The 27697-nt window shown below is 35.5% G+C and overlaps 1 protein-coding gene across 1 annotated transcript in view; it reads left to right on the top strand.

The window, feature by feature from the left end:
* Positions 1-27697, top strand: part of TUSC3 (tumor suppressor candidate 3) — a 256526-nt gene that overhangs the window by 107071 nt on the left and 121758 nt on the right. The window contains 3 exon segments of the mRNA XM_039220697.1: positions 18010-18127; positions 23020-23160; positions 27477-27617. Of these exon segments, the coding sequence (XP_039076628.1) occupies positions 18010-18127; positions 23020-23160; positions 27477-27617 (400 nt within the window).

Raw genomic sequence — 27697 nt, 5'->3', positions numbered from 1 at the left:
GCTGCTTGCCTTCTACCACCATAAAATCAGTGTCTCTCAGCCTGTCTTTTTAGTCCAACTTTTATATCATGCCCTTTTCACTTTTATGTTGTTTTTGTCTTTCCTGTTTTCAGTTCTTTTCGATGGTGTCCTTCATTACATTTTCAGTCAACTCTGTTCTTTGAGCACCTTGTAAGGCAGTGCTCACTTCTTCAAGGATTCTGCTTTGTTTTGCTTAGTCTTGTTTATTCTTTCTGTTGGTTTTTTGGTCAGCTCTCACATAACATCTTCCTCTTTTTATTCACTTTCTCTTTTGAGCTTTTGAATTTCTGATTTGAGGTTTTTTTTATATCCTCAAATGCTTATTTAATGATGCACACTACAGTTGGAATACTCTGTTTTATTTTTCTCTTCGTGGTTGTTTTTTTAGGTACATTTTTCATCATTTGAAGGATCATGCTGTTTTTGGTTTTCGTGTGTGTGTGTTTTCTTTTTATAGTAGCATTGCATGGATACTGCTGCTATTTGCTGCTTTAATTTTTTTCTTCTCTGCACTAGAAATAATAGTTTATATGTGAGAACGATGGTTAGACTTTTGAGTATCCTACTAGGTTTTGGTTTTTTTTTTAGTTTAATTCTAAGTAATCTCTACATCCCATGTGGGGCTCGAACCTACAATTCCGAGATCAAGAGTCTCATGATCTACTGACTGAGACAGCTAGCCACACCTGGCCTATTAGTTTTTATTTTATTTTTTCAATTCAGGTGCCCTTTTCTCTTTGTAAAGTGGAATAGTTCTTTGTAAAGAACACAGCAGTTTTCCCCTCCCTCCCTCCCTCCCTGCCTCCCTTCCTTCCTTCCTTCCTTCCTTCCTTCCCATGACTTGCTTCTCCCTTTCATATATCACCATGCCTCTAAGAGTATCTAGCTCTCCTGTGTCACCTCTCATTTCCCACAGAGTAGTAAATTCTCAAGACTGCTGTGTTTGTTCCTGTATACGTCTAAGCCTCTTCTTTTATATTGGCCAGCAGCCACTTTTCTTAGAGTGACAACAAGTCTTAGACCTCTTGTCATTATTTCCTAATTCAGATGAGATCTTTTCTTTCTCGGCGTGATTTTTCTTTTTTGCATTTCACCACCGCTAGGATTTCTCTCCCCTCCCCCATCCCCACCTTTTCCTTGGTCTCCACCCTTACTTCCCGTTTTTGCATGGGTGTGAGGTTGCAGATGTTGATTTCCTCACTTTTGTATATTCTACCTTTGGTAGTCTACTTTTTATCCTTGTTATGCTATTGGGATGAATGGTTTTGTTTCTTCTTATGGGCAATCTGCACAGTTTTTAGAAGTTGTTAGTTGATTGTTATTATCTGACAGGAAAGTGAACTCTTCAGGCAGAGTTAATCTTAGTAGGAAAATTTGGAGTCTGTGCACAAGTGAAAAAGTTCTTTGAAGGAAAAACTATTCTACAAATACAGTGATGATTTGTCAATGCTAGATCACATGCAGTTAAGGGTTTTGCATTTTCTGTGTACTAAGTAGCATTTTACTGAATGAAATTATGATTAATGTTACACATTGGGAAAAAACACATTGAAAAGTTTCTTACTACACAGTTATGGAAGCAAATAGGCATAAAATAGCATTTATTCCTTTAGAAAGCTTTATTTATGAGGATTATAACTGAAATGATACCCTTATAGTCTTGATATCTACTCTCAAGCATTCAAAATAAATTTCATCTCTAATGCTAGAAATACTGTTCATATATATAAATTCACACTTGCAAAGTATAAAATGTTATATTTAAGCATTTGTCCTTGACTTCCATGATTTTAAGATATGTTAGTCATTAACATATTAGGTATACTTACTATTTATTGGGTTCCCAACCTTAGTCCCTAATTAATTTCTCTTAGATACATAGGAGGCTTGGTCCCATGTGAATATATTTGTACAATCCATTGCATTGTCAGTTATAACAATTCAGATTTATTCTTCGTGGTAGATCATTGTCTTTGTGAGTAAAATCCAATGAACCACATGACTTGTTCCTTACTTATTTATTTTTTGCATAAGTGATGAACCTGTGCAGAAAGAAGTTAATATATAGCAGACCTGAGACTATTTTCCTTAGAAAGTAGAGCTCAGAAAGTTAGTTCTTGATTGGCATATGGGAACTTGGATTTTAGGAATGTTCCCACAATTCCATAACTGAAAAGAGTGACTCACTGCACCTAAACTCTTTATCCAAACAGTGTGGTTTATGCTGAAAACTGCCTTGCTCCTGAGAGTCTGGACTTTTGGTTATGTGCTAGACAGAGAGTGTCTACATGACCAGCCTCAGCACACAGCCTGGGCACTAAGTCTTTAGTCAGCTTTTTTGGGTAGACAATACTCTGCACGTGTTGTTACAACTCACTGTTGAAGGAATTACGTGACTCTTGTGTGATTCCCCTGGGAGTAACTCTGAACTTTGCATCTAGTTTCCTCAAACCTGTTGCAGGTCCCTTTACCCTTTGTTGATATTACTTTGTTTTCTTCCACTGTAATAAACATTAACTGTTTACTGTAATGAATAGGACTCTTTGCTAATTCTTCTGAGTCTTTTTGTGTGTGTGAATATCTGAGCCTGGGGTTGGTACTAAGGATCCCCAACATGAAACCTTTTAATAATTATGAAGTATTTATTAACACTCTAGGCAAGGAAGAAATATATTCATTATTCATTTTAGTTTTTTAATTTAAATTCTCATTTTTTAGGTCTCCAGAGTAGGGTTTATTATTTTGTGTTTCCCTTAATATTAAATAGAACTGGCAATAAAAAGAATCTTGATAAAAGTTCTGGCTTTTTGCCATGGCATTGGGTACTACTGTGATGATACAATATCACATTGATCCTGACATTTAATTTATTTTTTGAACCAATATTTATTGAACAGTCTAATAATGTATAGATACTATTCTGGATGTGAGGGAGAGAACGTGAGCAAGGCGAATGTGAGCAAACCAATCTGGTTACAGCTCTCAGTGATCTCAGAATTTAGTTGAAGTGCTTGATAGTATCACAATACACAGTTAACCTTATAATTACCCATTGCATGAATTCCATGAAGGAAAAGCACAAAAATCTATGAGAGGACCCTGGTCTTATCTGTTACTACTGAGGTCTAAAAAAGGCTTATTTTGCAAAATAATAATTAAGGTAATAAGATCTGTGTGATGGGTAGGAACTCACAAGGCATGTATATCTGTTCCCATCTCTGGACATGTTTGTGCAATATGTGTGCCGAGTGTGTCTGTGCTCTGCATCTAGAGAAGGAGAGTGGAAGTGAAGGAAGGAAGAGCACATTAAAAAAAATTCAACTTTAACTAGTTTATTGAGGGAAGTAAAAGAAAATGTGGAGGCCTGGTGTAGAGTAAGAGGGAAAATAGCTAGAGATGATATTTGGAAATGCAGTCAGTAGATTTTAAGCTGAATGAGGAACACGTTGAGATTGCATAACCCTTTGCCATTTAGTGAAGACTGCTGTATCTCATGCTTTTAATGACAGAACTGTCATGAGAGAGGAATTACAGTCATACTACACAGGGAAAAATAAAGTATATGTGACTTTTACAAGTATAAACTTGGAATTATTACAAAATGCAATGCCAGTACACAAGTCCAGAGTTTCAGAATTCAGATGCTATGTGTAAATTTTCTATTTGGCCAGAAAGTTAACAGTAAGAGTAGTATGACATTATTTGGAAGTCATGTTGAGAATGTTATAGCTATTACACCAAATTATTAAACTTTTATACAGTGTTCTTTCTGTACATAGATTAATAAATTTAACTTTTGGGGGAAAATATAGTATAAGATCAGATGAAAATACTTCATTTAAAAGGCCATTCTATTATTTTTTGTTTGTTTTTTTCTGTTCATTTATACCAGCTGTTCTCATACTTCTGTGTGCATAAAATATACTTGGAAAGCTGGTTAAAGTATATGTAGTTCTGGAATACATTCTTAATGGATTCTGGCTAATTTAACATGATATGTTATCAAGGACTTATATTTAAAAAAAGTAATCCACTTTTAGTGTTCAATTTTGCATATAATGAGCTGGCTTAGAAGTTCCCACTCCATCGTATCCACAAGTAACACGTTGAACAGATTGAAAAACCAGCTCTTCCTAGATCTAGAAGAGATCCAGGATTGGAAGGGAAGGTGAATACAGGGCGTGTCCTAGCTACCATCTCCATGACCAGTGTGGGAACAAGTGCTGAGCCAGGAAAACCTAAACTGTAATCAGTGACTTGTCTGACGCTTAATGCAAACAACTCTGAGGGTAAAAAAACTAAAGGGGCCCCAGTCATAGGGAGCCTCTTTGGTATTTGAGGTTTACCTCCAGGAGCTTGAGCAGATTCCTGCAGAGAAAAGTCCCTTGGGCTCCCAGTAGGTGGAGGGGAAAGGAACCATTTTGAAAGATACCAGATCACTTTGTTCTTCTTAATAAAGCCTGTTCTCAGGGGAATCTTGTTAACCAGACTCGAACCTGCTGGAGTATTATCAGAGACTAACTGACCTGGGGAAGGAGAAGACCCACCTCCAGTCAATACTAGCATTTCATGTGAAAGAAAGAAATAGCCAGCTCCTTCCCACTCTAGCCATTTTATCCCTTCTAAGGAAGGAGAAAAATACTGAAAAGCAGTTGTGAAGTTTACAGTACAGAGGCATAGGCTTTACTAAAAGATCGAGACCTAATCATAGGGGTATAGAACACTTCTATTCTCACATCTCACCAGTAAATTTTTTTAGACCTTTTTTAAATGTTTATTTGTTTTTGAGACAGAGACTGAGCATGAGTGGCGGTGGGAGTAGGGGTAGGGAGAGAGGGAAATACAGAATCTGGAGCAGGCCCTAGCCTCTGAGCTGTCAGCATAGAGCCTGATGTGGGGTTCAAACTTACCAGCTGTAATTGTGACTTGAGCCGAAGTTGGACGCTTTACCAACTGAGCTACCCAGGTGCCCCTCACCATTACATATTTAAAGGCCTATTTGTAGCAGTGCCTTTCCCCGTGACTCATCATATCTGGCTGTCAAGAAAAATATACAAGACATACCAAAAGGCAAAAAACGCAGTTTGAAGAGACAAAGCAAACATCAGAATCAGACATGGCAGGAATGTTGGAATTATCGGAGTAGGAATTCAAAACAACTAATTAATACGCCAAGAGCTATAATCGATAAAGTAGAAAGCATTACAAGGACAGATGGGTGATGCAAGCAGAGAGCTGGAAATCCTAAGAGAGAACCAGAAAGAAATGCTAGAGATGAAAGACACTCTAAGAGAAATGAAGACTGCCTTTGGTGGACTTTCTAGTAGACTGGACGTGGCTGAGGAAAGAATCTCTGGGCTAGAGGGTATATCAGAATCTTTGAAAACTGAAAAGCAGAGAGAACAAAGCCTGAGAAAAACAGACTATTCAAGGACTGTGGGAGAACTGAAAAAATTTCAATACGTGTCTACTGGGAATACCAGAGAGAGAAGAAAGAGAGGAACAGAAGAACTGTTCGCAGTGGTACTGACTGTGATTTCTCCAAATTGATGTCAGATCCTAAATTACAGAGTGAGAAAGCCCAGAGAACACCAAGCAGGATAAATACCAAATAAACTACACCTTGGCATATCATATTCAAACTACAGAGACTCAAATAAAAATTCCTGGAAGAAGCCAGAGTAGGGAGCTAGAAACCTTACCTATGGAGGAACAGAAACAAGAATTACATTCGACTTTTCAAAAACCAAGAAGAGAATGGAATGAAATACTCAAATGTTGAGAGAGAGGGGAAAAAAAAATCCCTAGAATTCTGCACCCTGCAAAATTATTTATCACAAGTGAAGGATAAATATTTTGTCAAACAAAAATTGAGATTTGTTGCTGACCTGCCTTTTTTAAAAAATGTTTTATTTATTTTTGAGAGAGAGATACAGTGTGAGCAGGGGAGGGTCAGAGAAAGAGGGAGACACAGAATCCAGAGACAGGCTTCAGACTCTGAGCTACGTGTCAGCACAGAGCCCGATGCGGGGTTTGAACCAACGAACTGTGAGATCATGACCTGAGCTGAAGTCGGAAGCTCAACCAACTGAGCCACCCAGGTGCCCCTGACTTGCCTTTTAAGAAATGTTTTAAAAGAAGTTCTTTAGAAAGAAAAGCTATAGGTCAAAAATTTGGATCTATATAAAGAAAGGAAGAACATTGAAGAAGGAATAAATGAAGGTCAGATAAAAACTTATAAAATGAAATAAAATACAGAGAGGGGAAGGAAGACATAAAACTGTTTTTGTTTACAGATGATATGATTATTTTTGTAGAAAACCAAGAAGAATCAACAAAAGAGCCTTTTAGAATTAATGAGGAATTATTGCAGGGTTGCATGATACAAGGCTAGTATACAAAAGCCAGTTACTTTCCTTCATTGTAATACATGAAACTTGTAATTAAAAACACAATGCCACTTATGTTAATACCACCCAAATTAAATATATACAAAGGGATAACATTAACAAAATACATAAAAGATCTGTAGAAGGAAAATTAGAAAAATAATGAATGAAATAAAAGAAATAATAAATGGAGAGATATTTTATCTTCATGGGTAAGAAGACTCAGTATTGCCAAGATCTTCCCAATTTGATCCATAGATTTAGTGCAATCCCAATGAAAGAATTCCAGCAAGTCATTTTGTAGAACATGATAAACTGACTCTAAAGTTTTTATGGAGAGGCAAATCTTCCAGAATAGTCAATGCCGTATTGAGAAGAGTAAAGTTGGAGAACTGATACTACCCAATTTTAAGATTTATTATGAAGCTATAGTAATCAGGAGATTGTAATATTGATGAAAGAATAGAAGAATACATCAGTAGAACAGAATAGAAAGCCCCAAAATAGACCTCCAAAAATAGCAGATTTTTGTCAGAGGGGGCAAAGGCAGCACAGTGATGCAAAGATAATCACTCTGACAAATGGTGTTAGAACAGCCGGACATCCACATGCCACACACACACACACACACACACACANTTCGGTGTTTCATCTATTGAGTATACTGCTTTCTGAAAAACAACTGATTCAGAAGTAGTTCAAAGGTTAGTTACAAGATAAACTAAAAGCTATGCTAAGCTGTTACTTTGTAGAGCCCAGAAAAAAATAAACTATATTATTTCCACAATCTATATGGTCAGCCCCAGCAACAACCAAGTCAATAATAAAACATTTTTATTTAAACTTCCCATGATTTCCCCCTCTGCTTCTGAAATTTTATCCCAACAGGGAAATCTCCTTGGTATATACCATAAATATAAAAAAGCAAGAGTGGACAATGTAATAAATGTTTTATTTTCATTTGTTAATAGATGGCGAAGTTCAGCTCACTTGTGGTTTGACCCTATTCTAGTACATGGACAATTTTTCTTAAATACAGCTTTCATATAACACTAGGCATCTCAAACTTCTGCACTCACCCCAGGGAAATCGATCTACACACACACACACACACACACACACACACACACACAAACACACGAAGTCTATGTTCAGACGTTATAGCCATCACAAAAATTAACTCAAAATATATAGACCTAAGTGTACATGCAAAACTATAAAACTAGAAGATAACATATGAGGAAAGCTGTATGACTTCGGGCATGATGATGCCTTTTTCGATAGAGCACCCAAAGACATGATTCACGAAAGAAATAATAAGTGATCAACTAGACTTCATTAAAAAATGAAAAATTTTTGCTCTGCAAAAGCCAGTATCAAGAGAATTAGTAGACAAGCCACAGACTGGGAGAAAATGTTTGCAAAAGACTCCTAAAGGACTATTATCCAAAATATAAAAATTCTATTAAAAGAATAAAAACACAGGCCAACTAAAAAATGGGCCAAAGGCCTTGAGAGACACCTCACCAAAGAAGATCTACAGATGGCAGATCAGAATATGAATTGATGCTACACATGATATATCATCAGGGAAGTGAAAATTATGATGATAATGAGATACCACTACACAACTCTTAGAATGCCAGAATTTAAAAAACAAAACAAAACAAAACTGAGAACACCAGATACTGACAAGGTGTATCTACAGATACGTCCTCTGTAGATATGATAATGATAGGTGTATGTTATTATACTGTAGAGCAAACCCACTGAATGTACAATACCAAGAATGAACCCAAATGTAAACTGTGGAATTTGGGTGATCTGTTCATTCATGGTAAAAAACATAGCATGCTGGTGAATTTTGTTGGTAGTGGCAGGGTCTGTGCATGTTTGAGGCAAGGAGTATATGGGAAGTTTCCATTCCTCCCTCCAATTATGTCATAAACCTAAAACCTAAAACTGCTAAGAAAATAAAAATAATAAAATCCTGGGGGAAAAATCCCAGATGATGTTTGATTCAAGTGCTCAGGAACAATAACTCTGAGAACTGAATTTGCATCTCTGTGTTTATATATAGCCTCGCTGTAGTTATAGCCTGTCTCTTACAATCTGAATTCATATTCTGCTGGCTCTCATAATTACTGGGCAGAGAGCAGAGCTAAGAGCTAAGATGATTAAATTCTGTTCTTGAGATTCATCAAATGAAACAGATAAAACTAGAACCCGTATCATAAGGCTTTGTGGAGGCCAAGTGAATTTGTAAAAGGGTTCTGGCATGTGGTACACCTCCATAAGTGTCGCTGTTGATGGTGATGCTTTTCATTAGGTGGAAGCCATCTAATCTCCATCTCCTGGAACACAGTTTCTTTTAATCTTGTGTCTGCCTTTTTGATACATTCCAACAAAGTTCTCTAAAGGCTGTATGTGTTGGCCAGACATGAAGCGGAAGCACTGTTAAAGAATCCTCTAGGATGAGTTAATGCTTTCCTGATTTCAACTTGTTAGGTTTTGTGACAAATGTGTTCTTTTATTCAACAAATATTTTTGGATATTTTAATAATTCCTGGGCAAGTTATTATGAAGAAGATTTACATTGTTTTGAACTGGTTCACTTGTTGCTTTTTGTGTTTATCATTTGACATTCTAAACATTTCCCTGATGGATGGACATACCTTTATTCAGGGGCCTTCAGACTTTCTGCTCACCTTTACCCTTTCCAAACACTGCATTACTTCATCCATTTTTTTCATTCATCTGTTAATTCTTTATGGTTATTGCTACAAATGTTGACTAAATATATATAACAATTCTTGTAGCTATAGTGTGTGTGTGTATAAACTTAAGGGAACAATGGATGATTCAGTTTATTACTACATTTTGTGTCAGTCTTCTTCAGATACAACCTTTAATCATTTATATGTTATTGTTACCTTTTTATGAATTATTTTATTAAATATTTTGAAAGAGAGCAAGCGAGCACAAGTGAGGAAGGGGAAGAGAGAGAATCCCAGGAGCCCGGTCCTACATACCATGAAATCATGACTTCAGCCACCAGAATCGATACTCAGCTGAGGCACCCAGGAGCCCCTACTGTTACCAGTTTTAAAGAGAACAAAATGTTTACTGACTTGTAAACTGTTTGGTTACTATACATATATGTACAATTTAGTATCTCTTCTGCCCATATACATTTTTGCCTTGAGATAATTGTCTGAATCACATACTTCATGTTAGAGTTGTTTTCTAAGGAAAGGTAATCTACTTAGGTCTGATAAAGGAAAAAGAAAAAACCAGATGCATAGAAAACATGGAACATGATGGACACAACCTATTTATCTTACCAAGTAGTGAATTATGCAAAGTCAATTACAGTCTAGTTGTGAACTGTTAGTACCTCAACTCTTCAGAGGCATTGGGTCTATTGAATATATTTCAGTATATTTAGTAGGATCCTAAGTGTGTTTAGCACAACCAGAGAAAAATCACTCTGTTAAAATGATTGTACAGGGTGCTGATTACCAGTTTGTTTGTTCTTCTCTTCAGGGTGTCAGAACCATAAGCAATAGGCCGTTCTACTCAACCAGATCTCTCTCTACATATCATTATCTACAGACATGGATTCATTAGGGGTTTTATGATGAAACACTTTGGAATAACTTTGCAATATATATTTATATACATATATAAGTTGTCCTATACATATCTCTCTAAAAGGCATACATTGATTTTGATAAGAATCTGTTACTTTCTAGAAGTTGGATTAACATTAAAAAGAGAAACCATGTTTCTTTAAAAAAAAATCCCTTAAGGACATAAAAGATAAAAATTACATTCATCTTAGGAAAGATGTTAAATATCTATAGCTACAGATTAATAATCCCTTTTACTTTTGCATAACTTTTAAAAAAGGGATATAGTATTAAAAAGTTACAGTATTTGGATTAAGTGGTGGTCTTTGTTGTTACTGTTATACCACACTGAGAAGACTTTATAGAACAAGAGTTAACAGAAGCCCGCCTGGGGTTTACTGCCTTGCCTTCCTGGGTGCTTTGGTGCAACTTGAGTGCCCTCTTCAGGCTGCTTTTGAATATATTAGAACAATTTAGAATGTCTTTTAAATTCATAAAATTGGGCCTGTGAACCACCAAAAGAAAAAAATATTTTTTAGGGTAACAGTTAAGTGCTTGTAGCATTTGTGGTTTTCAAGTTTGAATTTCAGATGGCAGTGAGGTCTGAAGTGTGCTGAGTACTGGTGAGGTCTTACTTGGTTGTTAGTCTAAGCTGACACAGACGTACGTAGGAATCCAGTGAATTTCTTTGCTATTATTAATTTGGATTCCTCTATTTACCTTTTAAGCATTAAGAAGTTGGAATATAGGGGTAAGGGATAACGGAGTTAAGTTTAGAAAAGTGGGTTTATGTTATTGGGGCACATTTTCTCTAAGGAGTCCTTTTTACTTTGAATAGATATCGTTAATGTTGAAATATGTATTTCTCAGGCTCACTGAATTATTTTTAATAACAGACAGATCTGTTCACTGATGCTATTGCTGCTGAATTCTGCCTAATGGGAAGAAAGCCCCATTTACCCTGTCAGTATTAAGTTTTCTCAAAGTACTGCATTTGTGTTGAGAAAGTATAATTTGCTTGCTTCTCTGGAATTCTGTATTACAGCTAGATATATTCTTAAGTAGAAGCAAGCTGTCTAGAAGATTTTTTGGTTACTTTGGTGCTCTAGATTCCAAAGGAGAATGTGTAAGAAATATGTCATCATTTCATTTATATACTATTTTCATAGCCTCATACATTTTCCCAATTAGACTAGTATAGTAACATTCTCAGTGTCTTCCATTTATTTTCTCCTCCTCCAGTATACTGTACACACTGTTGCCAGATCCTGCTTCTTAAATTCATATTTTGCATAATCCAGTTTTTTCAAAACACTCATGGTTGTTCACTGTTTATAGAATAAAGTCAAGGTCCTATTTATCTTTTTACTAGAAGAAAGCTTCCAATCTCCTTTCCTCATTTTCAAACATGAAGCTTATATTCTCTTATTTGAAACGCATAATACACATTTCAGACTGGGTAGTCTTTGTTTATAAAGTCTTTATATATGTATATACGTATATATATATATAAACTATATATATTATATATATATATATAAACTATATAGAAGGCTGTATATATACAGTATACATTCTTTTCTTTAAATACAGTTGATCTTTGAACAACATATGAGTTAGGGGTGCTCATCCCCACAGTGCGTAACTTTTGACTCCCCCAAAACTTTACTAATAGTGTACTGTTGACAGGAAGCTTTACATATGACATAAACAGTCGATTAACAAATATTTTATGTGTAATATGTATTATATACCATATTCTTACAATAAAGCTAAAGAGAATGTTACTGCGAAAATACAATTCCAGTACTGTATTATATCAAAAAAATTTGCATATAAGTTGATCTTTGCAGTTCAAACCCTTGTTGTTCAAGTGTCAACTATATGTATATACTTCTGTATTAGTGTGTTTCTATTCATTTCTCTAAGAAGCTTCTTAAAGGTGGAGATTGTGAGTTATACTTCTTTATTATTGCAGCATATATTAAAATGCTGACTAAACATCATTAATGATTAAGATCTGGATTCCATATTTGCATATGAAATTGACATTATGAATTATGTTAGATGATGTTTTAGATGTTGTTAGATGTTAGATGATGACTTAGTCATTATGTTAGATGATGATTGAGTCATTATAACCTTTCAGGTCATGACTACTATTCCTTTGGGAAGTAGCATGTATTTGTGATGGTAGCTAGAATTTAAAGTATTTCTTTTATTCTTCCTAAGACCACCAATAGAGTAAAGTAAATTGGTCTTAAAAGAGACATTAACCTGTAGTGTTAATCTGATTAAGTGGGCTTTTAGTCCCTCTAGAATTCGGAATCTTTAATGTAGTGATATTTAGCTTGAGAGTATGTATGTATATATATATAAACACATTTAGGAAAGTATATTATTTATTATCACCATCATCAAACCTTTGTTAAATGCCTATTCTGTATTAGGTCCTAGCCATTGAACAATCGATGCATAAATTATAATATGCATAAACAACAAATATATGCATGAAATAGTGCTATGCATTAGCCGAGAATTTCCATTTCAGGCACTTGCCTTAGCAAGCACTGTAGGTGTAGAGATTTGAACTGACTTCTGTTGGGGAAGCAGTTTTTAAGGAGGCTTTGAAAGAAAGGAGGACATTCTAAGCACTGGATTTAAGCTCAGAGAACGAACATGGATGTCATAAAACAGAGAGCCTTTCAGTGTAGACTGTTCACATCGACGTAGGTCTTAGGTAGAAGCTGTGACCAGGAGGGTCTTGTCTTCTGTTCGTCCCGTTGTCTTCACTAGATAGACAGAAACTCTAGGATTTTGGAACATGGGATAGAATCTACAATTGCTAGTTGGGAAATTTAATTGAAAAAAATGGATTGATACAGATACAGAGTTTGAAGGCAAAATTAGTTCATCCTCTTTGACTCCTCAGTACTTTGTCACATACTCTTGTTTTATTTTCTTCAGAGTACATTTGGTTATCTGAACTGTTGTGTGTACTTTCTCCCAGATTATATTCTCCTTAAGATCAAAGTCCATGCTCCTATATTAGTTTTTGGCAGCACTAAAATATATTTGTGGAATGAATTAATGAATGCATATATTTAGTACATTCTAGTAGGGCCGGGCCTGGGTTACAGCATTATAAGGGAAAGAAATTAAACTTTATCCCTGTCTCACATCATTCTGTAAGATACTATACACAGATGTTGAATAGTAAAATTCGATTGTTTTCTTTCTGCATTATTTTTCGGAATGAAGCATTTTCATTTCTTAAAATAGCATCGTCCTAAGAATGCAAGTTTTTGCTGACTTGCTGTTTCTCTAAGTTTCATTTTTCTGAAGTTAAAATGTTCTTTGGTGTAAAAATACACTGCTTTTAATTGCGGTGTTATCTGTTTAATGATTTTTTTTTTTTAAGGTAGCATTGTCCTCTTGAGGTTTGTTAGCATGCGAAGATGTTCAGACCTACTTAATTGTGTCTGCCAATTCACTGTGTGAAATGCCTCTGTAAAAATCAGTGATTTATACTTACCAGTAATATTATATTCCATATGACAAAAATCAAATCAGATTTTAGGACTTACGCTGGTTTGTACTCTTTTTATTATGGCAGTGAGGCACTGCCTTAAATAGATGAGGGAGGGCACGTGCTGTGTATTCCTCTAATAAACAGAGCCCGTGTCCTCATTTATGTCACAGCTCCTTTTTGCCAACATCTTTGGTTCTTTCCCTCGGTAGGCTTTTGTGCTTGCCCTTCCTGCCACCTGAAGTCTTCATTCTCCAGCTTGTCCTTGGGACCTGAGCTTCAGAGTCACTGTATCTGAGAAACCTTTGACATCCCATCTGTATAGATCCTCCATTGTTTTCTGCAATACCAATTCCATGTGCTATATTCTCAGTGTACATGTAGAGTTTAATTATTTACTTGGTTGTTTATTACATGTCTCCCCACTAAGGTATCAACTTCCTGACGGCAGAGACCTTGGAGATTAGCTCACTTCTTGCTATTAAGTGCTCAGTAAGTAGTTTTTCAGTGAATAATAGTAAAGTAAGTCTTATTCAACCACCAAAGCTTTAAAAGATTATGACCATTTCCTTTGAACGTATTCTCCCTACTGAGCACAGTGCAGCCTCAGGCTGATCTTCGCAATCATCTGTTTTTGTACTATGGTCCAGTAAAAAGATGCCCTTAAGGTCTTTATGCTGAATGACCTCAGATTATAAAGCCCTGTTCATGTTGAGCCCTTTTAAATAAGTATTTTAATCACAGCAATATTATGTGCTCCTTGTTAATAATAAAAGAGAAAACAGCCTAAAATGAACAACTAGTCTTTGCACTCATCTATTCGTATACTTGGCCACAGGCAATCACTCTTATTCCTTTGGGTTTCCTTCGTCTGTTGTTCTTTTCCCTTCATATATCTAAATGTTATAATAATATTTCATACTGCATACTTGATCTTGACTTTTCTTGCTATGATAAGCAAGGATTTAACTGATGTCTCCTTTACTTTTGTAATTTCTTCTTTTATTATTTTATTAAATTTCTTCTTTTATTATTGTAACAGTAAATAGCATCCTTTTATTTTCTTGTCCATTAACTAGAGATGACGTGTCTTGATTCCCTAATTTGTCACATAAAGATTAGCAAACACACCCTTTTTTGTCACTTTTCCTTCCCTTTTACCTACCAAGTCCTGTTAATTGTACTTTTGTGTTGTCAGAGTTGATAGCATTTACTTTCTATACTATTCAAAATAATTAACCTTTCTCATTTCCAATTAATTAAAATTATGATACATTTAATTTGTGTTTTATTTAGACCTTTTATATTCATTTTCTTGTAGTTTTTCCTGGAGCCAATATGTCTTCCATACTATGCTCTTAGTATCTTCCAGCTTGTACTGATTCTAATGACTGCTTGAAATCTTTTCATTTTAAAGTCCAGTTACGTTGGGATGAGCACTGGGTGTTATATGGAAACCAACTTGACAATAAACTATAAAAGAAAAAAAAAGTCCAGTTAAATTTCAGTTCTCATTTGTACTTCATAGATTCTTAGTTAGATCACTGCTTTCCTACACCTCTTCTACCCTTCCTACCTTAACCATAATTCTAATTTCCCTTTTCCGTTTCTTACAGTGTTTCTATCATGCTCTCCGGTTTTCTTATTTTTTCATTCATATTACCTTTTGACCATTTCCATCCTAAGTTAATTTCATGTTCCTTAGATTTCTGAGAACTTGGTTATTTCAAACTTGTTTGGTTTGATATGGAATTTTACATTGAAAATAACATGCTCTGACAACTGAAGGAATTGTTCCATTATCTGCCAGTATCTAGTGTTGCTAAATACTAGTCTAAGTCCAATCTCATTGTTTGTCATTGTTACATATTTTTCTTGTCAGACATTCCTTTTGTCTGTAATCTAAAATATTACAGTATGTCTGGGAGTTTGTCTTTTCCTATTCCTCTTATTCAGAACCTAGGAAATAATTTAGATTTGAAGAGTTAGACTCCTTTAATTTTATTATGTCTCCAGAAATATTTCCTCCATGCTCTCTTCTTTTTCTGGGTCTCCTCTGAAAGATGGAATTTTGGGGTTATATCTCGAGGTCCCTTTCTCCCTCTTTCCCAATGTAGTCCACCTGTGACTTTTTTATTTTGTATATTTTATTTTATCTTCTGATATTGGTATTTAATTTAAACAGTCATATTTTAAATTTTAAGTGCTGTCTTTCACTTTCTTTGTTCTTTTTCTATGATATTGCTCTGTTTGTGCATGTGCGCGCGCGGGCGCGCGTGTGTTTGTGGTGTGAATATTGTTGGAAGAAGCGTCTGCCATGGGCCCTGAGCATCCCTGCATTTTTTTACTGGTTATGCCAAGAAGGCAAAGGCTTGGCTGCTCTTAACCTGGACACTTTGTCAGGGTTATGTGTACAGTGAGAAGCCTTAAGGAATGAAATAATGTCTTCCTACTGAACAAAGCGCATTTATTTCATTTATTATAAAAACAGTAAGTGACTCAAACTCATTCCTCTCCTGTAACACAGTTAACTTTGTGTGCTGGCATTCATGAAGGACCCTTTGTGTCACTGGTAAGACTTGGGGGCCCGGGGAACTGATGCTAACAAGCATGAAGTAATAAAGTTCTTTGTGTCTGAGCCCCCTGTCTCATCTTTTCTGCCAGCATCCACGAAACGGTAACAGGGTAGCTTGTTAGCTTGTACATAAGATAAAATCTCGTGTCCTACAAAGTTCTTGACCCATTCCTCTGACTTTTTCTCAGTATATTCAAATTTCTCTTTAATGTGTTTGATACTTCTTTGAATTACCTGTTTCTTCAGGAATCTGTTTCATTTTTAGATCATGTCAGGTTTTCCTCAAACATAAGGTGATTTTTTTTTTTTTCTTTTTTTGGGTAGTCCAGTCATTTAGCTGTAGAAAGACTAACATTGGGGGCTGGTTGGAAGTGGGGCAGAAGTTTGGGTCTTCTGTTCTGTGTAAAGAAATTTCATTATGATCTCTATTTTGAGTTCCGTTTCTTATCTCCGGACTCCGCTGTTTCTTAACCGAGCGCTTTTACTAACTCTTTCCTGCACTGCGGTCTCACTTTGTGATCGCACCCTCCTCCATCAAAACTTTGCCACTAGCTTTCTGTTTTCCAGGAACTTCATGAAATCTCTTTTCTGCTGTTGACTCTCTTCCAAGTCTTAATGTTCCGAAGAGATTATGCATTTTTATCTCCTCCATTTTGGGGAGAAGGAGGAGATAAACTCTTTTCTTAATTATATGGAGAAAACACACTTTAAAAAAATGCTTTAATGATCACTTGTCGCTTCTCATTTCTAGGACTGTGTATACATCCTTCTAGCAATGCCATGTCCTTCTAGTAATACTCCAACCGTGCAGTGACATAGAAAGTTTAGTATCTGGAAAATCAACAAAATGTCCAATAGAAATTAATTCAAAATAGGCATGAGCAATGTTTATAGAGGAGGGCTTATTTGTGGCATTCGGGTTGGCTGCCAGAGAAGTTTTTGCTTACTTACAGTAATTTTGAATGCAAATGCATTTTTAGATAAACAGGGTATATAAAGATGCAGTATAACTACATTTACAATTTATTTTTTATTTTTTATTTTTTTTACAAATAGTTTATTGTCAAATTAGTTTCCACATAACACCCAGTGCTCATCCCCACGAGTGCCCTCCTCCATGCCCATCCCCCCCTCCCCCCCACATCCATCAGTCCTCAGTTTTTGTCAGCATTCAAGAGTCTCTCATGGTTTGTCTCTCTCCCTTTCCCCCACCATTTCCGCCCTTCTTCTCCCCCTTGTTCCTCCGTCAAGTTCCTCCTAATCCTCCTATACGTGCACACATATGATATTTGTCCTTCTCTGCCTGACTTATTTCGCTCAGCATTACACCCTCAAGGTCCATCCATGTTGCTACACGAGATACATTTACAATTTTTAAAAAATTCCTGTAATTTTTATCTCTGTTAAACTGAATTGCCAGTATTCTCAAGATTTGCTTTATGTTTTTTACTGAAAGTCATTCAAAGATTTAAATTATATATATTTTGGATTTGCCATAACCCTGGAATAAGAGTTGCCACTTATTCCGGGGGCCATGCCCGGCTTTCGGTTCACACAGTTCTCATTACAGCTACTCAGCTCTGCCCTTATACAGCACAATGGCAGGCCCAGCAATATGTGAGTGAGTCAGTGACGCTGTGGTGCAGTAAGCCTTTGTGGACAAGAAAATATGACTCTTATACGGTTTTCACATATCATGGAATATTTCTTCTTTTTTTTACAACCATGTAAAAATATAAAATTAATGCTTGCAGTAGGTACAGAAATTAGCCAACCCATGTGTTAGAATTACCTGTTTTACTAACAGCTCTCTTAGTGCTTGAGGACTGACATGGTTTTTCTCTGCCCCATTGTTTTTATCAGGCAAGCTAATGAAGAATATCAAATACTGGCCAACTCCTGGCGCTATTCTTCTGCTTTCTGTAACAAACTCTTCTTCAGTATGGTGGACTATGATGAGGGGACGGATGTTTTCCAACAGGTAAAAGAGTTACATCTTATTTTGCTACTATACAGAATAGAGTTGGTTATGGTTGATGCATTTTTGTTTGCCAGATAAAAATACAGTTCATTGAATAAATTAATAAATACAGTAAGTAGTTATAATAAATCGTGTGATGTGATTAAGGTAATTTTAGCCAATACTATCTCTGTCAATGCAGTTTTTTTCTATTATTGTATATGGTAAACACATGTTTACTCTTTCATTACAGAGGAAATATGTTTTTTCATGTATATAGTGGTAGTTTACATCCATTACCCTTATTTTGAAGTTAACTGTATTGGATTTAGGTGATGATACTTCGCACAAATTTATGAAATTTTATCTAAATTCAATGTAGTTTTTCCTTAACCCTCTCTTGTTTCAGTGTGACACATAAAGAGAATTTTACATGTAAAGTATTAATTATTTATTTAACAGTGTTCTCTGTTATGGACTGAGTTGTGTCCCTCCCAGATACACCATGTTGAAGCTATAACCCCAAAGTGACTATATTTGGAGATAGGGTCTTTAAGGCGATAATTAACATTAAATGAGATCATAAAATGGTACGCTATTTCAGTAGGATACTAATTCAGTGTCCTTATAAGAAGAAGAGACACCAAGAGAGTGTGTGCACGGAGGAGAGGCCACATAAGGACCCTCCAAGAAGATGGCTCTCTGCAAATCAGCAAGAGAGGCCTCTTTAGGAACCAGTTCTACTGGTGTCTTAATCTTGGTCTTCTAGCCTGCAGAACTATAGGAAAACAGATTTCTGTTTTTAAGCCACCCAGTCCATGGTGTTGTGTTACAGCAACCCAGCAGACTAATACATTCTCATTTACGTAGTCTTCTCTGTAGAGCAAGGTGATGAATTGTGGCCTAAGGATACTAGTTGTCATCAATTTTGTCATGGTTGTTTCATCATCATTGCTAAACTCATGTTCCAAACACACTTTGAAATGCTTAATGTTTACGTGTATTCTTTCATTTAGCTTCATAGCGATCCAATGAGAAAAATTCTGTGATCTCCATTTCACAAGTAAGGAAATTAAGGTATAGAGATGTTGCTTAGCTAACTTTACAGAGTTAGTGTCATTTAGGCTAGAATTTGAGCTCTGCAGTCTGGCTCCCAGGGCTCTAGCTCTTAAGTATGCTGTTATCCTGCAGTTATTAATATTTTTATATTTATACTGCATGATCAGTGCCTTTCATATGTAAAACTTATGTTAGTACCTGGCATTGACTAGTTTGGTCTATTTTATTTTTCTCACATGTGACATTCTTTGGCTTAACAGTTTACCAGGTCATAGAAGAACATTTAGTTCTGTAAATAATCTAGCTCACTAATTATAAATGGGCCATTAGTTAAGTATTTTTGCTTGTTTGCTTCCAGATTGATTATTCATTCATCTTTGTCACTTTCTAGTTGAATGACAGAAATTCTCTTTTTACCTTATTCTTAATCTTTCCTCTTCAAATTCTTTCTTTATTTCTTCTCCCATAAATTGATTTTGCCTTTTGGGATGTTTCTTTTTGTTCATCTATTCAGCAAATATTGACGGTCTCTAGAACAATGGATGGGTGAGAAACACATACATTGCTCTTCGCCATAAAGAGTGTACAGATCAAGGACCTGATAATAATAGTAATAATATCATAATGATAAAAACATAAGGACACCTTGGTGGCTCAGTAGGTTAAGCATTTGACTCTTGATTTCAGCGCAGGTCATGATCTCACGGTTTGTGAGTTTGAGCCCCCATGTTGGGCTACATTCTGACAGTGTGGAACCTGCTTGGGATTCTCTCTTCTGTCTCTCTCTCTGCCCCTCACCTGCTCACTTCTATGCTCTCTCTGTCTCAAATAAATAAATAAACATTTAAAAAATACATATACACAGGTCTTCCTCAACTTATGATGGGGTTATGTCCCAGTAAACCCATTGTAAGTTGAAAATGATACAAGGCAAAAATGCATTTTATACACCTAACTACCAAACCTCATAGTTTTGCCTTACCTTAAATGTGGTCAGAACACTTACATTAGTCTACAGTTGACCAAAATCATCTAACACAAAATCTATTTCATATTAAAGCGCTGAATATCATTGTAATTTATTGAATATGGTAGTGAAAGTGAAAAACAGGATGGTTGTATGGATACAGAATGGTTGTCAGTGTATCAGTTGTTTACCCTCATGATCGCATGGCTGAGAGCTGTGACTCACTGCTGTTGTCCAGCACAATGAGAGAGTATTGTATTGCATTATTTCCAGCCCAAAAAAAGATCCAAATTCAGAATTTGAACTACAGTTTCTAATGAATGTGTATTACTTTGTCACCATCGTAAGGTCAAAAAATTGTCAGTTGAACCATCATAAGTCACGGGCCATCTGTAATTTCAAATAACCTTAATGTTATTTATAGGTTTCCATAGAATCTCAGGAGAACTGACCTTAGAGATAATCAGCTGAAGTGCTGTTCACTAGTAGGAAATAGTTGTCCAGGTCTGATCTGATGGCTAGAGTAGAGGTATATATACCACATATATATTTGGTATTGATATATTGAACACAGTGGTTCTTCACTTGCATAATTACATATGTGTTCTCCTATTTTATTAAAACAGCCTTTCTTGGTCTTTATTTTTAAATAAATCTTTAATGGAAATACTATTTCATTTTTCTCCTAATTACTATAAGAAATGAAATCAGTAAAACACAATGGAACTGACATTGGTCTCATTGATGAGGAACCAGTATGGTGTGGATGAGGACTGCAGCAAACCAGAGAGGGTAAAGTTGACCTCAGTGAGAGAGATACAGCTCATTTGAGCTCTTTTGAGCAAATGCAGGCCACATGTAGCTGGAGCTGTTTTCTTAAGCCGTCCCCAAATATGACTTTTATATGAAAAATTTCTGTATTTAAAACATTGGCAACGAATTTGAACTCTGTGTGCTGAATACTGACTATATAGACTGCCAGTGTATAACCATATAGATATAACCACTGAATTATTTTGTATGCTTTAGACTTAAGGTTTTTTTTTTTATTAAGTTAGGCATACATATGAATGTTGACATCAAGACTATGTTTAATTGAAAAAATTCCTCAAGTTAATTTTTATTCAACTGAATTCTGAATACATAACTGCTTTGTCTTTTCTAAAACCTAGCCCCTTGCTTAGTAGTAAGAGTTATTTTAAAATGCATAATTGTGACAGTTAATGATTTTCATGGGTAATTTTAATCTAAAAATTAGGGAAGTGCACATTTTGCTTGAGAACTACTAAAGATGTTCAGTGCCATGTTTCTTTTCTCACTAACTGTTGAGCCGCATTTTGTTGAAGTGCTCTTTCTAAACTGACATTTTAAAACACTTTGCTGTCTGAAGATCATATTAACTCGAGTGCTGAAACTTGGCAATTCCTGGCCTGTTGGGGACTTGTTGGGAAAGTAATTTCAGTCATATGTGATTACTGCGTAATGCTTGCTGCTACGTGACTCATGACAGACCAGCCAGTTACTGACAATGGTGTTTTACAAGCACTTGTGGACTAGCAATAAGATTAGCGTTGTATTCTGCTTTGTGTAGCCTTGGGAAATTGGTACGTTTTAATGAAGATGAAAGCTTTGAATTATATGATCTTTTTAAACTCTATAATGTTTAGATACGAAACCTAAGTAGGAGTTTTCTGATTGTTCCAATGCAGAGACTTTCTGTTTGTAATCTCTTATTTACACGTTGGCTGTCGCTATCTCTTGTAAACCTGTCATAGAAACACAAACACGTCTGGAGTGGGAAAAAGCACACAGAAGAAAGCAGCTGGTGATTGTTATGTGCATTTTCACCAGCATTACTGATGTCCACAACGTGCCCACCGCTGGTAGTGCTGACACCTTTACTTTGATGTCAGCTGCCATGATGATTTCTGCTTTTTCATTCTCGGTATGGGAAGTGCTGAGCTGTATGGCAAATCAAGGCCAAAAATGTCTTGGCCTTCTGTTTGAGACATTTTTCTTAATTCCAGAGCAGTGAGAATTTAATTATAGAATTTTTATAACTTGTTACTCAATGCAAATTAACCTACATTTGTTTTAGATATTGTATGCTTAATAAGCACCATTTATATTAAAGTAGTGTTCTGCTCAATAGCTTTTCAAATGGAATTGCTTTTAGAAAACCATTGTGAGATATAACCCTTTTATTTTTTAAAAATTTTTAACGTTTTTTATTTATTTTGAGAGAGAGAGACAGCATGAGCAGTGGAGGGTCAGAGAGAGAGGGAGACACAGAATCTGAAACAGGCTGCAGACTCTGAGCTAGCTGTCAGCACAGAGCCCGATGCGGGGTTCGAACCCACGAACCGTGAGATCATGAGCCACCCAGGCGCCCCAGAGATACAACCATTTTAAGACAGTTGAGTTAATAGAGAAGTTGAATAGAAAAAGACTGTCATTGTGGATTTCTCCTATAGTCTGGTAAATTTGAGTTGTTGACAACAAAAATCTTCGTTTCTGATATGATCATCATTTTTAAAAAGTGTAAATTTTTAGTAGAGAATTTACATTAAGAATTTGACATTAATTCTATTATGCATTTATAATTTTCATCAAATTCCAGTATTTTCCTTTTAATAACTGCTTAAATGAAATCCTACGTTAAATGTGAAGGTTCAGAGAACCTAGCAGAATTCACAAGTCCTTTTTCGGTCAATAGCACATTGCAATGAATAAATACAATAATTAAGTTCTGGAAAGCCACTTGGGTCTTCAGAATAAATGCTCAAAACTCATGCAGAAAAAAAAACACCCCATAAAATGTTAGATGAATGATAGATAAAGATTGCTGGAATATTATATTTAGTATTTTTTATCTCATGTTTTACAGCTCAACATGAACTCTGCTCCCACGTTCATGCATTTTCCTCCAAAAGGCAGACCCAAGAGGGCTGATACTTTTGACCTTCAAAGAATTGGATTTGCAGCTGAACAACTAGCCAAGTGGATTGCTGACAGAACGGATGTTCATGTATGTTTTTATTCCCTGCAGTTTTAATAATAGGCTAATTAGTTTGCTTTGTTAGAACACTGTAATAAGGCTACAGGATTTTTAAAATTACTCTGTACAACATCTTTTCTTGCTTAGAGAAAACTGTCTGATAGTTGTACGCTGAACTCTGAGTTAGGTGAATTTAAATGGGCTTTTAGAATAATGGTATATTGATATTTTAAGAACCATTAAAAAGTACATGAGATACACACAAAGTAATTTCAGAAGCTAAAATATATATGCAATATTGTTCAAAGGAATTAGTTAAGGAATCTAATTAAAAAGACGTGTAATTTTTATTTAGCTTTTGGGCAAATAAAAATGATACACTTTATAGGAGCCATGTGAGAAAATACTCATATATGCTGTTCTTGGGACTGTGGAGTAATCATTCTAAGTGTGTGTGTAATGTCTTTATTTTAAGTAATTTAACTCTTAACAGTTCCACTTCTTAACCTAAGGACATAATTAGGGATGATTCAAATACTTAACTGTAGAAATTTTCATTTATTTATTCATTCATTCATTTATTTATGTTTTTGTGCATGTATTTTTTTAGAAATTTTTTCAGTAACATTCACTATAGTAGAAAAAAGTTGGCAATGTGTTATATGCTTAAAGATAGACTAGTTAAATGTAGAATTGACAACAGTGGTCCTCAAGTACATATGACATAGAAGCTCGTAGGTCAGACAAATAATATTTATTGTATTATCTATAATTTTGTCTTAAACTATAAACAGGAGTGGATATGTAGACCGTTTATTCAGAAAGTAAACAAACCAGAATCTTGATGGTAGTTAATGTCTATGTGGTGGGCTTAATTAAGGCTGCTTTATTCACAGTTCTTACCAGAATTTTCTAGAGTGAACAATCACAACCAGCAACTTTAATGTACATTTCTTCTAAAATATATAATTTTACCATAAGGTGTAAACACATTTATTCTTAGACAAGATGGGTGTTACATCATAGGTTTTGATGATAGTTTGGCAACTAACCCCATTTCTTAACTCCTCTCATTTTAAAAAATGTTTTGGCAAATACTCAGTTCTGCAACAGCATCATCATTTAGTTTGTACAAGATACTAAGGATAATATTGAAAAAGTACTATTAATTCTTTACAAGAGTTACTGAATTTTAATCAGAAATGATTCTATTGATCATACCTACACATTAAGTTACTTGATAAATATACTTTTGTTAAATAATCTATTTGAGGGGTGCCTGGGTGGCTTAGTTGGTTAAGCATCCGACTCTTGATTTTGGCTCAGGGCATGATCGCACGGTCGTGGGACTGAGCCCCACTTCAGGCTCCATGCTAAGTGTGGAGCCTGCTTAAGATTCTTTCTTTCCCTCTCTCTATGCCCCTGCCCTGCTTGCTCACACTCAACTCTCTTCTCTCTCTCAAAAAATCAAAATAAAATGAAACCTATTTGGAAATGATTTCAACATTTAAAAAGTTCCACACATGAAAATAATACAAATGGTACCAATGTATACCTTTATCAACTTGACCCGTACTTAACATTTTACCCCTTCTGCCTTGCTGTTCTATTCTCTCCTACTCCCATCTTTGTACACACATACTCCATAGATACACACAATTTTTTTCTGAAGGTGAACTGCACTTTCTGAGAAATAGGAACAGTACAGATATCACCTTCAAATGTTTACATTGATGTAATATTTTTATCTGAGCTACGGGCCATATTCTGGTCTCCCACTTGACACAATTGACCTAATAATATCCTATGGTAACATTTTATTGCCTTTACTCTAATAGTCTAGAGTTAAGTATAGCATTTAGTTGTCCAGATTTTTTTTACCTTCTTTTAATCCAGAATATTTCTATAACCCATCTTTGTCTTTTAAGTACATTGACCTTTTGAATCCTTTTCCATTTTTTAAATAGAATGATCCTCTTTTGATATGCTCAATGTTTGATTATTTTTTCTGATACTTGTTTATGATAGGATTCTACTTAGGCACTCTCAAACACAGTACTACACAGCACCACATGGGTCATTTTTTGTTCTAATGATATCGTTACACACAGGATATCTTTCTGACCCTCACTGATGATGTTGAGTTCTGGTCAAGGTTTTTCCTTTTCTCCACTGTATAATTACTGTTTCCCTCTTCTCTTTTGTTGTTAGTAAGCTGTGTGGAGGCATCTTGAGATTAAAGAAATATTCTGCTCTTCATCACATTTTTCTCCTAGATCTAGCACTGGTAATGTTGCTCTGATTCAGCTTTTACTATGATGTTTGCAAAATGATGATGTCCCTCCATATTTCTAGTTGGCCTTCAGCATTCTCCTGTGAGCAAGAATCCTCCCCTCCTGTCAGTCAGTCAGTCTGTCATTGGTAGGGACTCCTAAGTTGCATTTTTTTCTACAGTGGTTTGTAAGTTATTACTATACTTAAATGTTTTGGTGCTAAAATTGTTCTAGATTTGACCAATGGGATCTTCTTATGCTGACTCTTATGTCTATGTGACATCTCTCTATCATTTTCTTTTAACCAGTTTCTTACTTTACTGACATAACCATATATTTCAGCCTATCTACCTAATTTGTCCTGTGTGGCACTCAATTAGCCATCTCTCCTCAGAGTGTTCATTCTTTTAGTGAGAAATGTTATTAGAACCAAGATCTTTAGATAATTTGAAGTCACAATTTCATAGAAATGCATTCTACTTTTTAAAAATAGTTTTTATGCTTGGGGTGTATGGGTAGCTCTGTTGCTTGGTGTCCTGCTTTGGCTCAGGTCACGATCTCATGGTTTGTGAGTTAGGGCCCCGCATTGGATTCTCTGCTGACAGATCAGAGCCTGTAGTCTGCTTCCCATTTTGTGTCTCCTTTCTCTAACTTGTCCCAACTCTCTCTATCTCTCTCTCTCTTATTCTCTCTCAAAACTAAATAATAAACATTAAAAAAATTTTAAGAAATAGCTTTTATGCTTTAGTGGACACCATGAAGAAAATGAAAAGCCATGGAAGGGAAGAAAATACTTGGAAATCATTTTTTGAAAAAGGACTTAATATAGTATGTATATAGGAATCTTATAACCCAGTAATAAAAAGACCACCCAATTACAAATGGACAAAAATCTGAATAGACACTTCTATAAAGAAAATATGCAAATGGTTAATAAGTACATGAAAAGTTGCTCAGCATTATTAGTCATCAGAAACATGCAAATCAAACCTGCAGGTATATAGTACCTCACACCCACTAGGTTGGCTAAAATCAGTAGTGAGATAATATATTGGCAAGGAAGTGGAGAAATCCAGCTTCTCATTTACCCCCAGTGGGAATGTAAAGTGGTGAAGCCACTGAGGGAAACAGTCTGTCAGCTCTTCAAATCAAGAAACATAGCTTTACCATTATCACCCATCAATTCTACCCTTAAGTATGTACCCAAGATAAATGAGAATATGTGCCCACATAAAATCTTGTCCAAGAATGTTCATGGCAGCAGTATTCACAAGGCCATAAAGTGGAAACAACCCAAATGCCTATCAACTGATTAATGGATATCACATTGTGGTATATTTGTATAATGGAGTATTCAGTCATAAAAATGAATGAAGTACTGAAACATGTTACAAGAAGAACTTGAAAATATCATGCTAAGTGGAAGAAGCCAGTTACAGAAGACTACATTTTATTATGAAAAATCCAGTATAAGGGACATCTGTACAGACAGAAAGTAGATTCTTTGTTGCTTAGGTTTGGAGGGTGAAGGAAATAAGAGGAGTTTTGCTAAAGGGTTTCCATTTGACCTAATTGGAATATTCTGATACTGACTTTGGTGATGGTTATCCAATCCCTTGAATATACTAAAAACCATTGAATTATACACTGGGTGAATTGTATGGTATGTGTATTATATCTTGGTAAAAATATTTTTAAAAATCTTAAAATGCTGAAGATGATAAAATGCCCCAATTTGGAATAATACATGTATTACACCCCTGTCTCATCCCTACCCCGTACTGGCTGATCCCACCTTCCATAGGTGAAACACAGCAATTCTGGGTTGAATGTAAGTCATGTTTGCATATATCAACTATATTCATCCAAAGCAAGTCTTTTTCCATAGCCATGATGGTAGAAGCCATTCATTTTCGATTTCTAAAGAGTAAAGGGAGTGTTAGTTCTACATGTGACAAGTAGAGTTCCATCTTCCTAAAGTTTGGTGTTGAAAATTGGAAGGACTAGAATATGGTCACGAGAAAAACACTTTTACTTTATTCAGCTCTTAAAAAGTTTGTTGCATGTTTGCAGATTCGAGTCTTCAGACCACCTAACTACTCCGGCACCATTGCCTTGGCCCTGTTAGTGTCTCTCGTTGGCGGTTTGCTCTATTTAAGAAGAAACAACTTGGAATTCATCTATAACAAGACTGGTTGGGCCATGGTATCTCTGGTATGTTATTATTACACTGTGCTTTTTCCTAATTTCTTTGTATAATATTGTAAGTTGTATGGTTGTTGATTTTCAATAAA

Source organism: Hyaena hyaena, unplaced genomic scaffold (genome assembly GCF_003009895.1).
Source record: "Hyaena hyaena isolate Hyena2069 unplaced genomic scaffold, ASM300989v1 scaffold_17, whole genome shotgun sequence".
Classification (NCBI taxonomy): Eukaryota; Metazoa; Chordata; class Mammalia; order Carnivora; family Hyaenidae; genus Hyaena; species Hyaena hyaena.
The sequence above is the reverse complement of the archived record's forward strand: the minus strand, read 5'-3'. Positions and strand labels throughout refer to the sequence as shown.